Source organism: Anolis sagrei, chromosome X (genome assembly GCF_037176765.1).
Source record: "Anolis sagrei isolate rAnoSag1 chromosome X, rAnoSag1.mat, whole genome shotgun sequence".
NCBI classification, from domain to species: domain Eukaryota; kingdom Metazoa; phylum Chordata; class Lepidosauria; order Squamata; family Dactyloidae; genus Anolis; species Anolis sagrei.
Window position 1 is genome coordinate 31,564,149 of NC_090034.1, and position 19,207 is coordinate 31,583,355.

A 19,207-nucleotide genomic window follows, 5' to 3' on the forward strand; every position below is an offset into this window, starting at 1 on the left:
TGCACACTGCACATATCTTATTTGTAGTGCAAAAAAAAAAAAACACTTTAAAACAATACAATAATTAAAATGAAGAACAATTTTAACAAATATAAACTTATTAGTATTTCAATGGGAAGTGTGGGCATGCTTTTGGCTGATGAGATAGGATTGTTGTTGTTGTTGTTATTGTGTGCTTTCAAGTTGTTTCAGACTTAGGTTGACCCTGAGTGAGGGCCAGGTAAATGACCTTGGAGGGCCATATCTGGCCCCTGGGCCTTAGTTTGAGGACCCCTGCTCTAGAATCTCTGATTTATTCATAAATGTGTTAGAATAAGAAGAAATGCAAGAAAACCACCATCGCAAACACTGCAGCGGCAAGAAAGTTCTGATCTGCAGATTGAATACCTCTGGGTCCAGTCCAAACTGAATGGCAAAACTCTCCGCTTCGGCAAACCTGCGCTTGTGAAGTAAACGGCTCAGTCTAAGGAAAGAGACAATAGAGAGCAGAGTTACCTAATGATCTCCAATTGAAAGTCTTTTCTGAATTGGTTTTAACTCTTCATTTTATAGACAAACATTCCTATTTAAATGCTTTTTAATTTTCGTATTTGCTTTGTTTTAAAGTGATCAAAATGTGTGGTTGTTAGTCGCCTTGAGTCCCCTCGGGGAGAAAGGCAGGGTTTAAATAAATAAATAAATAATGCTTGCACCTAACTAGAACAGCAAACATTTGTATATCTATGTCTACACACACACACACACAAACACCCTTACCTGTTCTCAGGTAAGGCTTCTGTTAAGCATCTCATTACCAGAAATGAAACGTCAGGAGACCTAAAAAGCAATTCTTGGTTAAAAAAGCGAATGAAGCCACTGGACAGAAAGCGATACGTGAACTGTCAATGTGAGTCCAAGCTTACTCTTGTTCATCTTCACACACTCCTTCCAAAAAGTATATTGTATCCTGTAAGAGAGGCAATATTTAGGGTGAGGGGGAAGAAATCCCAAATAATTGCATAATATTTAGATAGAAATTGTGAAAGTATTATGGTCCTGGTCAGCATCACTAACATGACTGACTCCCCCAAATATTGTCCTTTGTGACAGCAATGTTTCAAGCTCCCTTTCCAAAAAGAGAAGCCTCTGGCTCTTCAGATGTTTTGACTTGCAGCCCCATCTGCATAGTGAATGGCAAGGAATTATGGATGTGTCCCTTGAAAACTCAGCTGAGAGTTTGCTTTTCATGCTGTCTTTTTTTCCTTCCACCTTTCCTGTGATTTCCCCCATTTACTTACAGTATTTATTCCACTTTGAACCAGTGAAGACACATGAGCCACTTTCAAAGAGTAGAGTTGACGCAGAGTCGGCAACGAAAAAATGACAATCCGCCTCGTCTGCAAAACAGATTTGTTTATTGATTACTCATCTGACCATATCAACAGTATTCATTTATTTATTGTGTCAGAAGCAAATTGAGAACACAGTTATAATGCATACAGAAACCACAACCACAAACAAAGTTAAAAGCCTGGCATTGTACTAAATTTCCTTTGACCAGAAGCTGGCCACTTGGAGGGCCTCTGGTGTCGCGGTAAGAAGGTCCTCCATTGTGCATTTGTTGGGGCTCAGACTGCATTGCAGTCAATGGTCTGTAGTTTGATCTTCTCCACACTCACATATCGTGGACTCCACTTAGTAGCCCCATTCCTTAAGGCTAGCTCTGCATCTCATGCTGCCAGAGAGCAGCCTATTCAGTGCCTTCCAAGTCGCCCAGTCTTCTGTGTGCTCGGGAGGGAGTTTCTCATCCAGTCTCAGCCACTGATTGAGGTTCCAGGTTTTAGCATGCCACTTTTCATAGAATCATAGAATCATAGAATCAAAGAGTTGGAAGAGACCTCATGGGCCATCCAGTCCAACCCCCTGCCAAGAAGCAGGAATATTGCATTCAAATCACCCCTGACAGATGGCCATCCAGCCTCTGTTTAAAAGCTTCCAAAGAAGGAGCCTCCACCACACTCCGGGGCAGAGAGTTCCACTGCTGAACGGCTCTCACAGTCAGGAAGTTCTTCCTCATGTTCAGATGGAATCTCCTCTCTTGTAGTTTGAAGCCATTGTTCCGCGTCCAAGTCTCCAGGGAAGCAGAAAACAAACTTGCTCCCTCCTCCCTGTGGCTTCGTCTCACATATTTATACATGGCTATCATATCCCCTCCCAGCCTTCTCTTCTTCAGGCTAAACATGCCCAGCTCCTTAAGCCACTCCTCATAGGGCTTGTTCTCCAGACCTTTTATCATTTTAGTCGCTCTCCTCTGGACACATTCCAGCTTGTCAATATCTCTCTTGAATTGTGGTGCCCAGAATTGGACACAATATTCCAGATGTGGTCTAACCAAAACAGAATAGAGGGGTAGCATTACTTCCCTAGATCTAGACACTATGCTCCTATTGATGCAGGCCAAAATCCCATTGGCTTTTTTTGCCGCCACATCACATTGTTGGCTCATGTTTAACTTGTTGTCCACGAGGACTCCAAGATCTTTTTCACACGTACTGCTCTCGAGCCAGGCATCCCCCATTCTGTATCTTTGCATTTTGTTTTTCATGCCAAAGTGGAGTATCTTGCATTTGTCACTGTTGAACTTCATTTTGTTAGTTTTGGCCCATCTCTCTAATCTGTCAAGATCGTTTTGAATCCTGCTCCTGTCCTCTGGAGTATTGGCTATCCCTCCCAATTTGGTGTCATCTGCAAACCTGATGATCCTGCCTTCTAACCCTTCATCTAAGTTATTAATAAAGATGTTGAACAGGACCGGGCCCAGGACGGAACCCTGCGGCACTCCGCTCGTCACTTCTTTCCAGGATGAAGAGGAAGCATTGGTGAGCACCCCCTGGGTTCGTCCATTTAACCAATTACAGATCCACCTCACCGTAGTTTTGCCTAGCCCACATTGGACTAGTTTCCTTGCCAGAAGGTCTTGGGGGACCTTGTCGAAGGCCTTACTGAAATCCAGGTACGCTACATCCACGGCATTTCCCGCATCTACCCAGCTTGTAACTCTATCGAAAAAAGAGATCAGATTAGTCTGGCATGACTTGTTTTTGATAAATCCATGTTGACTAGTAGCAATGACCGCATTTGTTTCTAAGTGTTTGCAGACCACTTCCTAAACAATCTTTTCCAGAATCTTGCCTGGTATTGACGTGAGGCTAACCGGACGGTAGTTGTTTGAGTCATCCTTTTTTCCCTTCTTGAAGATTGGGACCACATTGGCCCTCCTCCAATCTGCTGGAACTTTTCCTGTTCTCCAAGAACTCTCAAAGATGGTTGCCAATGGTTCCGAAATGACTTCCACTAGTTTCTTCAATACTCTTGGGTGTAATTGATCTGGCCCTGGGGACTTGAACTCATTTAGAGCGGCCAGGTATTCCTGTATGACTTGTTTCCCAATTTGGAGTTGGATGTCCTCAAATCCCTCATCCACTCAATTTTGCTGAGGTTGAAGATGACTTTCTTTTTGTGAGAAGACCGAGGCAAAGAAGGTATTAAGTAGTTCTGCCTTTTCCCTATCCCCTGTCAGCATTGCCCCATCTTCTCCTCGAAGAGGCTCTATCGCCTCCTTGTTTTTCCTTTTTCTACTGACATAAGAAAAGAATCCCTTTTTATTGTTTTTAATGTCCCTGGCAAGCCTGAGCTCGTTTTGTGCTTTAGCCTTGCGGACCTTTTCCCTACAGGTGTTGGCTATTTGTTTGAATTCTTCTTTGGTGATTTCTCCCTTTTTCCAGTTCTTGTGCATGTCTCTTTTGTGTCTTAGCACAGTCAGAAGTTCTTTGGACATCCATTCTGGCTTCTTTGCACTTGTCCTATTTTTTCTTTTTGTTGGCACGGTTTGCAACTGCGCCTTGTGTATTTCACTCTTGAGAAACTCCCATCCATCCGTAACTCCCTTGTCTTTTAGTATCTGTGTCCACGGAATGCTGCTCAGTGTTTCCTTCATTTTTTGGAAATCAGCTCTCCTAAAGTCCAAAATGCGGGTTTGACTTGTCTTAGTTTCGGCCTTCCTTTGTACCTCAAATTGCAGGAGCACATGGTCACTTGCCCCTAAGGATCCTACCACTTCAACCGCATCGATCAGGTCCTCCGCATTTGTTAGGATGAGATCAAGAGTAGCCTATCCCCTTGTTGCCTCTTCTACCTTCTGGACCATTAAATTGTCTGCAAGGCAAGCGAGGAATTTGTTGGACTTTGTACTCTTGGCCGAGTTTGTTTTCCAGCAAATATCGGGATAGTTGAAATTGCCCATGACTACTACATCTCTTCTCTGTGCCTGTTTGGTCAACTGTTGGCAGAAGACTTCATCAAGTTCTTCCTCCTGGCTTGGAGGTCTGTAGTAGACTCCTACAACATGATCGTTTTGAGTCCCAGTTCCCTTGATTCTTATCCAGATGCTTTCAAGCTGGTTTCCCGGATTGCTGTCATGCATTTCTTCTACAGCATAAGAGTTTTTGACATATAAGGCTACTCCGCCTCCTCTCCCCTTTGTTCGGTTTCTCTGAAAGAGGTTATAGCCCTCGATGTCTACATTCCAGCGATAGCAGTCATCCCACCAGGTTTCAGTGATGCCTATGATATCATATTTGTGGTGTTGTGCTAAAAGTTGGAGTTCGTCATGGACTCTCACTTGCTGAGGTGCTCCTGCAAGTATCTCTGTAGAGCTTAGGAAGCTATTTCTTGATTTAAGGTGTTGGCGTGCTGGCTGATATCTGTACAGAGAATGGGCCGGAGATGTCCATGCCTTGGTCCTTTCATTGCTGGCTGCTACTTCCCTACGGATGTCAGGTGGTGCAATACCTGCGAAACAATATAATTTCTCCAGCAGTGTGGAACATAGACATCCTGTGATAATGCGGCATGTCTCATTAAGAGCCACATCCACTGTTTTAACGTGGTGAGATGTATTCCACACTGGGCATGCATATCCAGCAGCAGAGTAGCAAAGTGCAAAGGCTTTCATATGATATTAATTCTAGCACCCACTCTTTGCTTGGTATTCAAGCAGTGTTTCCTGTAAGTTAGAGCACGGTCCACAGTAACTACCAGGTATTTTGGTGTGCTGCAATGTTTCAGTGGGGTTCCTTGCCAGGTAATCCTCAGAGCTCGAGATGCGTGTCTGTTCTTAAGATGAAAAGCACACGTCTGCATTTTAGATGGATTAGGAACCAGCTGATTTTCCCTGTAATAGGCAGTAAGAGCATCTAAAGCTTCAAAGAGCTTATGTTCAACCATTTCAAAGCTCCTTGCTTGAGCGGTGATGGCACGATCGTCAGCATAGATGAAACTTATTAAACATGAATGGAGTAAGCATCAAGAGTAAAAGACAAAAGACAAGTATACAAAGACACAATAAAGGCAAATCCCTATCCTGTTAATAGTTAGCTAAATATATATTTAAGCACTTAAAACTTAAATAATATGTTTGGAAAAATCGGATTAAATTAAATTTCAAAATGGTTTTAAATAAGTCTATCAGGAATTTCAACAAAGATAACTAGATTTTTGTTTCTCTCTCATCTGCAAAAAACAGAACAATTCCTAAAATCATGCAGTGAAATACCATTAAGTTATGTCAGGCAGATTCATAAATTTCAAGTCACTTTTTTGTTATTATGAAATAAATATATTATCTTATTTAAATGAATATATGTGTGTATAAATATATATATGTGTGTGTGTGTATATATATATATATGATAATATAATCAAATAAAGAGATTGGAGGGGAGTCCAATAAAAGCAAAAAGGCAATACCTGTTTGTCATCATCAGGTTTTGTCAAAACAACCAGCTTGAGCTCGGCAATCCCTTGTCTGAACAAAAAAAAAGGTGTCAACTGAAGTAGTAAGTGAGCTGCCAGAATTTAAAATGATTCTAGTAGCAGCGAAATGACCCTCACTTTGAAAGGTATGCAGAGAAAGGGCCTGTATTTCCCAAAGACCCCTGGAAGGCAGAGCTTGAATGAGTTACTTTGGGAGTAACGGAATCACAAAGCCCCATCTAGAATGGCTAAAGGGTCTCTGGAGTTGTGATCCAACTCCAGATTCAAGTTCTAGTTGGATGGTGTGCATAGGTCACCTCTGATAGCAATGTGTTGTCACAGGCTTTCATGGCAGGAATCACTGGGTTGCTGTGAGTTTTCCGGGCTGTCTGGCCATGTTCCAGAGGCATTCTCTCCTGACGTTTCGCCCACATCTATGGCAGGTGTCCTCAGACATTATGAGGTCTGTTGGAAACTAGGCAAGTGGGGTTTATATATCTGTGGAATGTCCAGGGAGAGAGAAAGAACTCTTGTCTGGTGGAGGCAAGTGTGAATGTTACCATTGGCCACCTTGATTAGCGTTGAATACCTAATCAACAAATGCTACGTTCAGCAAAGGACAAGAGGGAACCCTCACCTCTGCAGAAGTTTGCCATATACCATGCAGCTGTGGACAAGTCGACATAGCAGCCCCCAAACACAGCAGCACTGCCCAAACACAAATCAAGGAACATGAAAGGCACTGCAGACTAAGTCAACCAGAGAAGTCAGTCATAGCAGAGCACTTTATGAACCAACCTAGACACAGCATATTATCTGGAAACACAGAAATGCTGGACCACTCTAACAACCACCATGTCAGACTACACAGAGATGCCACTGAAATGTATTTATTTATTTATTTCTGGTATTTTTATCCTGTCTCTTCTCAACCCCCGAAGGGGGATTCAGGACGGCTTACATTTAGTAACAACACAATGCCGCTACATAAAATTACAATAGTAAATCACAATTAAAATACATACAGCAATAATTAAAAACAGCGACTACAGCATTAATTAAAACCATAAAACAGTATCGCAATATCATCAGCCGTGACATCATTCCAGTCGATATCCAGCTAAAGTGCTCCTTATGTCTGTTGTCCAAAAGCCTGGTCCCAAAACCACAATTTTAATTTCTTCCTAAAGGCCAGGAAGGATGGGATCGATCTTATCTCATTCGGGAGTGCGTTCCAAGCATGTGGACAATTTCAAGAGAAAGGAGGAAACTATGGAAATGAGCAAAATCTGGTAACCAGTATTTAAAAATAAATAAAGAACAATACTAAAGAAACAGGGGAAATCCAGACAGGAAACAATCAGGGCCAGCGAACACCACCCAACAAAGGTTTCCCCAGGCAGGAAGCAGCCAGGCTTTGAAGCTGCAAGGCCATTCAATGCTAATCAAGCTGGCCAATGGCAACATTCACATTTGCCTCCAACAGACAAGAGTTTTTTTCTCCCACCCTAGACATTATTCCACAGATAAACCCCACTTGCCTAGTTTCCAACAGACCTCACAACCTCTGAGGATGTCTGCCACAGATGTGGGCGAAACGTCAGGAGATAATGCTTCTGGAACATGGCCAGACAGCCCGGAAAACTCACAGCAACCCAGCACCTACACTCCAGGTTGCATGTGTCAACGAGCCAAATTCAGCCCACCATGTCATTTGATGTGGCCCTCCTCCAGATGCTAGATTTGTGTTTTTTGGCACCAAGGGCTTGAAAACTCGCCTGTCTCCTGCTACCCAGGGACCACATCACCCTCTGAGATATAGCAGGACATCACCTGTTTCTCCTCTGCAACCCAGCTCTCTCTTAACCAGTTTGCGATGGAGGTAGACCCAAGAGAAGGGTTTCTCCTGAGAATCTCAGGGCCTGGGCAAGTTTATACAAGAAGATGTGATCAACCAAATAGCCTAGACCATTAAATAGTCACGACAGGCAAGATTGCAAGATAATACTGCCCCTGGGAAGCTGTGGCACACACTTGAATAATTCTCAGAAGTTATCATTTCAGTCATCCACTTTACCTAGCAACTGCTGAGAAATCAGATTCTGAAGTCAGCAGGAATTCTTCGGTGTCCACTAAAAGGCCATCCCAAATCATCGTCAAGCGAATGTCCCACAACGACAGAACGTTCTACCAGGAGAAAAAAGACAAATATCAGTCTGCTCTTCACCTTAGGATAGTGAAGAAGATACATCTGCATTACTGAAATTTTTCTATCGGCGAATCAAGTAATCATCGATCAGTTGCAAATACATGGCAAACTGATTAGGGTGAATAAGGGGAAATATCTGTCCAACTTTAAAGGAGAATGACACATTTTGAAACAACCATTCCTACAACCGAGACATCCATGCCAATGGACATGGCTTCACTGTCTCTGCAGAAGAGGTACACATGACTAAGATATAAATGTTTCTGTAAATAAGTATAAAATCCAAACCAGGAAGCCTTTGAGCAACCTGGTTCTTTTATTGCCTGAACTAGGAAACTAGGATTATGCAGCTAGCCAAGATAGTAGGAAATCATTAATTCACGTAGCTTTAAAATCCCAGCTTGTTCTCCAACTGTTAATCATGGATTCCAGTTCCACACAAAATGGGGAACCATGGTTACAAACACTGTGGATTGATGATGGCTTGACACAAGGGGCTCTGTGCAATGTGTACAAAAAGTTCTATTGAACCAATGTGATGTTAACTTTAAGCAAAAGCTATTTATACTATTGAGATAACAAAATTAATATGGTCAAAACAGACTTGCCTCATTGTCCAAGACAAACAAAAAGCTGCCGACAACTTGTAGCCTTTTGACAGCTGCAAAACAAAAATTGGTTCAAATTAAATAATAATATAATAATAAAACTTTATTTGTATACCACCTTATCTCCCCAAAGGGACTCAGGCAGGTTTGCAACATATAAGGCAAAACATTCAATTGCCAAGAAGAAAATCATATAGACAGATTAAAATAAAAGCATGATAAAACACAAACATTTATTTATTTATTTCTTATTTACTTCATTTCTACCCTGCCTTTCTCGACACGAGAGGGGACTCAAGGAGGCTTACAAATCCAGCAAAAATTCAATGCTGCGCAGATAACAATAAAACACATCTCATAAAAATATTTATTTATTTATTTATGGTATTTATAGCCTGCCTTTCTCAGCCATACGGCGACTCAAGAAAGTTTACAGATTGGCACAGTTCAATGTCAGGCATTCATAAAAGTGCCATTAAAAACAATCAACATTACAATATAAAACATATATAAAAACTGTTAAAGCATATAATCATCGGTTTCATCCTGTTAAAAACATTATCCAGTAACATTGTCTGGCCATTCCATGTTCATCATTCATAGTTCTGTGTTATCTATTCTGCTGCATTCTCAAAAACTTGCTCAAAGAGCCATGTCTTTACTTTTTTTCAAAAAGTCAGGAGGGAGGGGGCCGATCTAATATCCCTGGGGAGGGAGTTCCATAGCCGGGGGGGGGGGGGCACCTCTGAGAAGGCCCTGTCCTTCGTCTCTGCCAATCGCACTTGCGAGGCAGGCAGGATGGAGAGCAGGGCCTCCTCTGACTATCTTAAGCTCCTAGATGGTTCACAGGAGGAGATATGTTCGGACAGGTAAGCTGGGCAGGAATATTTATTTTTTATTATTTATTTATTTCGGGCTTTTATATCCCGTCCTATCTCAACCTCCGAAGAGGGACTCAGAATAGCAATCTAAACAATTTAAGCATATAAGCAATTAAAATGCATACCAATCTATTAAACAGATTATAAACCACATACAAAATGCTGAGTCATGGTCTCATATTATTTTATTTCCTGACTAGAAAATAGTAGTTAGGAACGAAGGATTAAGGTGCCAGGAATCTCCCATTAAGCAGGAGTCGTTCCAAGTTTCAAAACCATTTTTTTCTGGAAGAAAACAATATGAATCTCTCAAAGAAAAACTATAGCTCAGAGGAAGGTACTGGAAACGTCACCCCAGAGCCTTCCTTGCTTAGGAAACTCCAGGCCTGGAAACACTTACTGTATGACCACTGCACCACACAAGAGTCCAGGAATATAAGCAAACAGTTTATTGTAAATCACATAAAAAGCATATCAAAAAGCAGAAATAAGAAAGGAAGATATATAATCCAAAAAGATTTTGCAACAGTTGATAACTAAACAATAATCCAAATGTCTCATAAATTTCCAGAGGTGACAAGGTTCAGGAACAGCCAGAAATTATAGGTACAGCAAAGTCCATAAGCAAAAAGTTATAACTAGTAAAACTTGATCAAGAGTACATGAAAAGGAACATGGAAATCTTCTAGGATTAAAATCCAAAACCAAGGCTTTACCTGAACCAAGAACAAGAGAACTTAGCTTCTCACTCTAAACGCAGTATTGCCTGAACTGACCTCAAGGTAAACAACTTTTTGTTTAATAGCCACCCATGAAAGCATTAGGTCTCATGTGAACTTTCTCCACAACTTTCCCACGTAATCTCTCAGTCTGGTGTGATCTATTTTCAGCTCTGATTTGTAAATGAAGACTTTTGTTAATCTCTGTAGCTACCTGTGGTTTCTCCTGGGAACCCTCCTTATCACTCAACTCTTCACTTGATTCCTTATCTGCTGTTACTATTTCTGGCTCTTCAAACTGACCTTGAGGCCTTGTACTTTCTGAGCCGGTTTTCTCACAAAGAGAAACATTATTTCCCAGACTTAAATTTCCCAGACTTGAGCCCTCGTCACTTTGTGCTACAGGAAAGCCCACAATCCTCTCTAAATCATCAGTGAAACCATCAGCCTCTGGCTGATCTACAACAGAAACGTCCATGAAGTTCAAGGGATCTTCATAAATGGATAGATGAAGACATAATGATTGGAATTAATTGGTTTTCCTTCTTCAAAATAGGTCCCCCTCACTTCCTTAAGACACCCTGTTTATTCTGTCCCTTTATCGAAGAAAAACTCAATTCCTGGGAGTCATTCCTGATGTGTGTGCCTAGGACAGTGGTTCTCAACCTGTGGGTCCCCAGGTGTTTTGGCCTACAACTCCCAGAAATCCCAGCCAGTTTACCAGCTGTTAGGATTTCTGGGAGTTGAAGCCCAAAACATCTGGGGACCCACAGGTTGAGAACCATTGGCCTAGGAGAACATACCTTTAATTATGGCTGAATCAACGACGTTTTCAAGGGACATCTGATTGCTTTTAGGATTCACTTCCCAGACAGACATCACACAGTCACCCGTGCCCTTTAAGAAACAAAGTGCATCAGAAACACACAAAGGTTTCAAAGAAATCCTAATTCAGACAATCTTTACAGTTCACTGAGACTTAGGGTCCTTCCAGACAGGCCCTATATCCCAGGATCTGATCCCAGGTTTTCTGTTTATCCCAGATTATCTGGAAGTGCGGACTCATATAATCTATTTTAAAGCAAAAAGCCTGAGATCACATCCTGGGATATAGGGCCTGTCTGGGAGGGCCCTTAGTCCCAAGTATAGTAAGTTACTTCTTGAAGTTATGATCTCCAAGATGCTTATTTTGATAGATTTATTACAGTTCTTACATGTCACTTTGTATATCTTCCTAGTAAGATAAAACACAAAGCAGTATTAAAAAGGAAGGTGGTTGAATAACAAGGCATTTCATCCTGATTAAAATGAACACGACTGCCCTCTAGTGGTGCAAACACACTTCAAATCATGGCCGATTGCTTCTTTCAAATTAGACAATTATACACTTTGATGAGAAGAATAACAACACTAATAATAACATTATTTGATTTAGGTTCTTGTGGGTTTTTTCGGGCTATAGGGCCATGTTCTAGAGGCATTTCTCCTGACGTTTCGCCTGCATCTATGGCAAGCATCCTCAGAGGTAGTGAGGTCTGTTGGAAATAGGACAATGGGTTTATATATCTGTGGAATGGCTGGGGTGAGGCAAAGAGCTCTTCTCTGCTGGAGCTAGGTGTGAATGTTTCAGCTGACCACCTTCATTAGCATTTGAAGGCTGTTGTTGGTCAAACTGATCAGCTTCGATGTGGTATCTCTATTCACCATGGTCCCGGTAGCAGACACCATGGCACTCATCAACCAGAGGTTCCCAGAAGACATCACGGCTCTGTTTTACCATTGCCTCACCAACAGCTACTTTCAATGGGACAATGAATTCTACGAACAGAAAGATGGAGTAGCTATGGGGAGCCCTCTCAGCCCGGTCATAGCTAACTTCTACATGGAACACTTTGAAAAACAAGCCCTGGAAACAGCAACAAAAAAGCCCACGATGTGGTTCAGATATGTGGATGACACCTTCACCATTTGGAGCCATGGAGAAGAAGAACTCAACAGGTTCCTGGACCATCTTAACAGCATCCACCCAAACATCCAGTTCACTGTGGAAAAAGAAAATGAAGGAAGACTGCCTTTTCTAGATGTCCTAGTCATCCGCAAACCAGATCAACAATTGGGTCACACCATCTACAGAAAACCCACACACACAGATAGATATCTACATAAAAACTCCAACCATCACCCAAGTCAAAAAAGAAGCACCATTAAAGCCTTGGCAGACCGTGCAAAAAGAATCTGCGAACCCCACCTCCTCCAAGATGAACTGAACCACCTCAACTGGGCTCTCCAGGCCAATGGATACTCCACCTCAGACATCAGAAGAGCTGCAAGACCAAGAACAAGCCACGAGAGTAAAGATGAAGATCCACCCAAAGGAAAAGTGTTCCTGCCATACATCAAGGGAACCACTGACCGCATAGGGAAGCTGATGAGGAAACACAACATACAAACAATCTACAAAACCCACCAAGAAAATCCAACAAATGCTACGTTCAGCAAAGGACAAGAGGGATCCTCTCACCTCTGCAGGAGTCTACCGTATTACCATGCAGCTGTGGACAAGTCTACATAGGGACCACCAAACGCAGCATTGCCCAAACACGAATCAAGGAACATGAAAGGCACTGCAGACTACTTCAACCAGAGAAGTCAGCCATAGCAGAGCACCTGATGAACCAGCCTGGACACAGCATATTATTTGAGAACACAGAAATGCTGGACCACACCAACAACCACCATGTCAGACTACACAGAGAAGCCATTGAAATCCACAAGCATGTGGACAATTTCAACAGAAAGGAAGAGACCATGAAAATGAACAAAATCTGGCTACCAGTATTAAAAAACTCTAAAATTACAACAGCAAAACAGCAGAGAGGAAACAACCAGGCACATCTTAACACCTCTCAACAAAAGGTTTTCCCAGGCTCAGGCAGGCCTTCAAATGCTAATGAAGGTGGTCAGCTGAAACATTCACACCTAGCTCCAGCAGAGAAGAGCTCTTTGCCTCACCCCAGCCATTCCACAGATATATAAACCCATTGTCCTATTTCCAACAGACCTCACTACCTCTGAGGATGCTTGCCATAGATGCAGGCGAAACGTCAGGGGAAATGCCTCTAGAACATGGCCCTATAGCCCGAAAAAACCCACAAGAACCTAGTGATTCCAGCCATGAAAGCCTTCGACAATACATTATTTGATTTATTAACCCCCTCTCCTTATGACTCTATGTAGGGCACAACTTAGCTAAATACATCTATAAAGTCACATATTAAAACATAGTTAAAATGCAACCAGAGCCGTTCCAATGCCCTCCACAAACACCACACTGTCCACCACGCAAGTGAAGGCTTTCATACAGGAACAATTTCATCCTAGATTTTCTGTTTTTCCTCCACCACTGGCATCCCAGTGCTTCTTACTCTCTGCATTAGTGTGAAACTTGCATGACCCCACCCACTTCCTCTCCCTTAACACTTTCTGATTATTTTCTGTAGCACACAGCAAACAGAGGAATTGATCAGCAACTGAACATACTAAATAGGTTTGGGGAGAATTCACCTTGATTTATAGGAGTTGTAGGTCCTGGGATGTATAGTTCACCTACAATCTAAGAACTGCACTCTGAACTCCATCAACGATGGACCTGGAACCAACTTGGCACACAGAACCCCCATGACCAACAAACATACTGGAGGTCTTTGGAGGGATTTATAGGAGTTGTAGTTCACCTACATCAAGGGTGCACTATGAACACAAACAAAGATGGATCCAGACCAAAATTGGAATGCATACCCAATATGCCCAAATTTGAATACTGGTGGGTTTTGAAGGGAATTGGCCTGGGCATTTTGGAGGTAAACGTCCTGGGATTTATAGTTCACCTGCAATCTATGAGCACTCTGAACTCCACCAAAAATGGAATTGGACCAAACTTGGAACACTGAGCCCTCATGACCAGCAAAAGATACTGGAGGTCTTTAGGGAAAATTCACCTTGATTGGGGGGGTTCACCTACATCCAGAGAGCACTGTACACTCAAATACTGATGGATCTGGACCAAACTAGGCTCACATACCTGATATATTGAAATTTGATTACTGGAGGAGTTTGGGGAGAACTGACCTTTTTTTTCTGGGAGATCTGGACCAAACTTAGGACACAATAGTGGTAATTGTAGATTACCCTGAAGCCAGAGAGCACACTGAACCCCACCGAAGATGCATCTAGAACAAATTTGCCTAACATGACAAACTTCTAAGTACTGATGGAGTTTCTCAGGGTTAACCTGGCATGATGTGAGTTGTAGTGAGTTGTAGTTCACCCTTACTTACTTAGGCAATCCCTTGTTGTCCGAGTAGGATTGCCTTCCAGGATTGGTGTACTGGCGGTGAGTACATAGGTGACTGTGGAGCCCTATTCTTGACCTGCATGTTCTCCTGCAGTGAGGGTATTGATTTCCAGGTGGAAGGCAGTCCCGGTCGGGTTGGTTTGACATGCCTTCCTCTTGGCACGTTTCTCTTTTGCCCTCCATTCATGCCTCTTCAAATTCTACAGCACTGCTGGTCACAGCTGACCTCCAGCTGGAGTGCTCAAGGGCCAGGGTTTCCCAGTTCTCGGTGTCTATTTCAGGGTTTTTAAGGTTGGCTTTGAGTCCATCTTTAAATCTCTTTTCCTGGGAGATGGTGGTTGGGCATTCGAGCGGAGTTGATGGCGGAGGACCATTGCTTCAATGCTGGTGGTCTTTGCTTCTTCTAGCACACTGACATTTGTCCACCTGTCTTCCCAAGAGATTTGCAGGATTTTTCAGAGGCAACACTGATGGAATCGTTCTAGGAGTTGCATGTGACATCTGTAGACAGTCCACATTTCGCAGGCATATAGCAGGGTTGGGAGGACAATAGCTTTATAAACAATCACCTTGGTATCCCTGCAGATGTCCCAGTCCTCAAACACTCTGTGCTTCATTCGTAAAAATGGTGAACTCGCAGAGCTCAGGTGGTGTTGTATTTCAGTGTCAGTGTTGATTTTTGTGGAGAGGTGGCTGCTAAGATAGAGGAAATGGTCAACATTTTCTAATGTTACACCATTAAGCTGTATTTTTGGCATTGGAGAGGGATCGGCTGGTGACTACTGGAAGACCACTTTGGTTTTCTCCAAGACTGTTGCCATCATGTCATCACGGAGGAGCCGCAGGATGTTCACAAATTTATTAGGGCACCCGATTTTTTGGAGGATGGTCCAGAGAGCGCTGCGATTCACTGTGTCGAATGCCTTTGCAAGGTCAATGAATGCCATGTACAGAGGTTGATTTTGTTCCCTGCATTTTTCTTGGAGCTGTCGTGCAGTGAAGATCATGTCCACTGTTCCTCTGGAGGGGCGGAAGCCATTCTGGGATTCTGGGAGGGTGTCTTCTGAGAGGGGTAGAAGGCAGTTTGCAAGGATTCTTGTGATGCTTTTCCCAGCAGAGGTTAGAAGGGAGATAACTCAATAATTTCCGCAGTCTGTTCTTTCCCCTTTTTTGAAGAGGGCAATGATGGTGGCATCCTTGAAATCTGCTGGGATTTTCTCGGTCACCCACACTTTTTCTATGAGCTGGTAGAGTTGTTGTGTCAGCTCAGGTCCTCCCCTCTTTAAAAAATTCAGCAGGGATCCCATCAGGTCCGCTGGCTTTGTTTGTTGTAGTTCACCCACAATCTTATGCACTTTGTACAATTAAAAATTAGAGTTTATCAAATAACCCAAGCAACACCGGTTACCCATGCTAGTTCTAAATATAGCATGAAACTACAAATCTCACAGTCCCATGGCAACTGAGACGGTGCCAATGTTTTATAGTTGTAATGCACGAACGAGACTTATACAGAGGGGTATAGGCCTACCGTCTCTGGTGAAAGTTACAGGTTTACCCTAAAATGTCATTCAAAGCTCACCCTACAGCAGAGAACCCTATAGGTTTGTCTAAGGGCTGCCATAAGTCAGAAAGGACTCAAAGGCACATAACAAAACCCTTTCGCAACAGCTTAAAACCAACTGGAATTAACCCCTGGTCAAAACCATTCAAATGATGCTCGTATTTACCCCAATTATCAGCATGAATTTGTCCGCTGAACGTATCATCAGAGCAGTAAGGCAGCCCATGGTATGATATGTTTCTGTTGGGATAAAACACGTTTTCACCTGGCCTTGGAGCTGCAAAAGAAGACATTCATTCATTCGCAACATTGAATTTTCTTTGCAGAATTTTAGGAAAAGGAGTGAAGACCAGATGATTTGCTTAGGCCTGCCTCAAGAGCAAGTGGGAAGAGCTACCACTGTGGCTAATATCTTCCTAAGAGGCAGAATAATATGATATAGATCCGGGAAATGAAAACCAACACAGTAGCAACAAAAAATTGCACCAAAAGGATACAGAGACTCCATAGCAAACTGCATTAAAATCAAAGCGCAAACTATAAGACATGGAAAGAACTCGTGCTTACCTTTTTTGCAGCATTGATGTCCATCTTGCCAATTGCTGTGCAAAGTCAAAAAGAGTCATGAGAGTTTTGTATTTTTTCAACAAAGCATTCGGGTATTTTTTTCTATTTTACACTTCTAGACACTGATTTTAAATATATACTCTGTATGTTCTCTAGTGGCCATACATTCACTAAACAGTTTGTTTATGTTAGATTGGATCTCTGGGAAATTTGAAGCCTAAAAGATCTGAAGGGACAAAAGTTGTCCCAATTTGCCTTTAAAGAGCTCACAGGATTTCTTTTAATGCTTGTTTTCAAAAATGACACCTTTCTGGCATTGCATATAATTAAAACAGAAAGACTCTATAGCCACATAGACCTCAGTACAACAAAGTGAGAGAAATAACTCTATCATATGAATAGTATTCAAACTATATAAATCCGGAATAATTCACATAATTGTCACCAATGTGATACTGAAAAACAATGGCACTATTAAAAAGTTGAGGAAAAACACTCAGAAAAGATAACAGAAAATGCCTTCCCACAACCCACAGAATAACCAGAGACTATGTTTTAGCTCAAAACCATGTTCTCTTACCTTCCTGGGTTTTGGCAAGTGGGAGGTGCATAACACAGAAGAATCCACTGTTTGTGAGAATAAACGCATGGTAAGTACCTATAAAAAATAAGGCCTCAGATGTCAGCAGTCTTCCCAAAAGAGGTGACTTCTTGTTGTTGCTGTAATTATTATTATTATACTCTGCCTTTTCTCTGACAATGAGGGCTCAAAGAGGTCCTCAATTGATGTCAAAGAGGCCATGCCTGCATGATAGAGTATTGGGCCAGTCTAAAAATTAACACTGACTAATGGGAAAGAGCTTGGAAAGACATGGTGAGTTTTACGGGAAAATTGTTATAAAGTCCACTATCTATGATATTTGATAAGAAGAAGAATTTTATTGTGTTGTCAAAGGCTTTCATGGCCGGAATCACTGAGTTGCTGTGAGTTTTCCGGGCTGTCTGGCCATGTTCCAGAAGCATTCTCTCCTGACATTTCGCCCACATCTACGGCAGGCATCCTCAGAGGTTGGGAGGTCCGTTGGAAACTAGGCAAGTGGGATTTATATACCTGTGAAATGATGTCCAGGGTGGAAGAAAGAACTCCTCTCTTTTGGAGGCAAGTGTGAATGTTGCCCTTGGTCAGCTTGTTTAGCACTGAATGGCCTTGCAAATTCAAAGCCTGGGTGCTTCCTGCCTGGGGGAATCTTTGTTGGGAGGTGTTAGCTGGCCCTGAATGTTTCTGGCATTCCCTGTTTTGGTTACGTTGGATTGCTGAGTACACATGCCCAGTATGGAATACATCCTTCCACATTAAAACAGTGGATGTGGCTCTTAATGAGACATGCTGCACTATCACAGGATGTCTACACCCAACAACACTGGAGAAATTATACTGTTTACCCAATATTGCACGACCTGACATCCATCGGGAAGTAGCAGCCTGTAATGAAAGGACCAGGAGCCTACGGTGGCACAATGGGTTAAACCCTTGTGCTAGCAGAACCGTTGATTGAAAGGTCAGCGGTTCGACTCTAGGGAGGGGGATGAGCTCCCATCTGTCAGTTCCAGCTTCTCATACAGAGTCATGAGAGAAGCTTCCCACAGGATGCTAAAACATCCAGGCGTCCCCTAGGCAACATCCTTGCAGACGACCAATTCTCCCACACCAGAAGCAACTTGCAGTTTCTCAAGTAGCTCCTGACACACAAAAAAAATATGAAAGGACCAAGACAGTGACATATCTGGGCCATCCTCTGTTCACATATCAGCCAGCATGCCAGTACCTTAAATTGAGGAACAGATTCCTAAAATCTGCAGAGATACTCGCAGGAACACCTCAGCAAGTGAGAGTCCCAAAGTGGCAGACAAAAACCCAGAACCTCAATCAGTGGTTGAGACAAGATGAGGGACTCTCTCCTGGAGACACAGAAAACTGGGCAACTTGGAAGGCACTAAACAGACTGCGTTCTGGCACCATGAGATACAGAACCAATCTTAACAAATGGGGTCACAAAGTGGAGTCTGCAACATGCAAGTGTGGCAAAGTGCAAACCACAGACCAATTACTGCAACCTGAGCCCTGCCACATGCACAATGGAGGACCTCCCTACAGTGACTCTAGAGGCACTCCAAGTGGCTAGCTTCTGGTAAAAAAAAAAAAACAACTCTAGTATAATGCCAAGTTTTTAAACTTTGTTTTTTTTAAAAAACACACACACACATTATCAAAACAGCAAAAATGTGGAACACCTCCCTAAGGCAAAGTTTCAGGGCACTGAAACAGCCAGCAATGTCTAGCTTGCAAGACAAAAATACAGGTTTTTTAGTTACTTGTAAAATATCTCACCTCCATCAGAAACATCTTCCTCCAGAATAAGATTGAAATATGTCCTGCTATTTGATGATCCTTGAACTAATACCTAAACAGAAGTTCACAGGAGACAAAAATCTGTTTACAAAAAGAGAAATT

At 42.5% G+C, this 19,207-nt stretch overlaps 1 protein-coding gene across 3 annotated transcripts in view; it reads right to left on the reverse strand.

Annotated features, from left to right (window-relative positions):
- Positions 1-19,207, reverse strand: part of KNTC1 (kinetochore associated 1) — a 165,157-nt gene that overhangs the window by 115,730 nt on the left and 30,220 nt on the right. For all 3 annotated transcript variants that reach the window (XM_067473103.1, XM_060786016.2, XM_067473104.1), the window contains 12 exons: positions 19,085-19,157; positions 17,276-17,353; positions 16,696-16,730; positions 16,295-16,405; positions 11,014-11,107; positions 8,611-8,663; positions 7,871-7,980; positions 5,788-5,845; positions 1,278-1,376; positions 903-946; positions 757-816; positions 388-463 (listed from right to left, as the gene is read on the reverse strand). In XM_067473103.1, the coding sequence (XP_067329204.1) occupies positions 388-463; positions 757-816; positions 903-946; positions 1,278-1,376; positions 5,788-5,845; positions 7,871-7,980; positions 8,611-8,663; positions 11,014-11,107; positions 16,295-16,405; positions 16,696-16,730; positions 17,276-17,353; positions 19,085-19,157 (891 nt within the window). The remainder of the gene's footprint in view (positions 1-387; positions 464-756; positions 817-902; positions 947-1,277; positions 1,377-5,787; positions 5,846-7,870; positions 7,981-8,610; positions 8,664-11,013; positions 11,108-16,294; positions 16,406-16,695; positions 16,731-17,275; positions 17,354-19,084; positions 19,158-19,207) is intronic.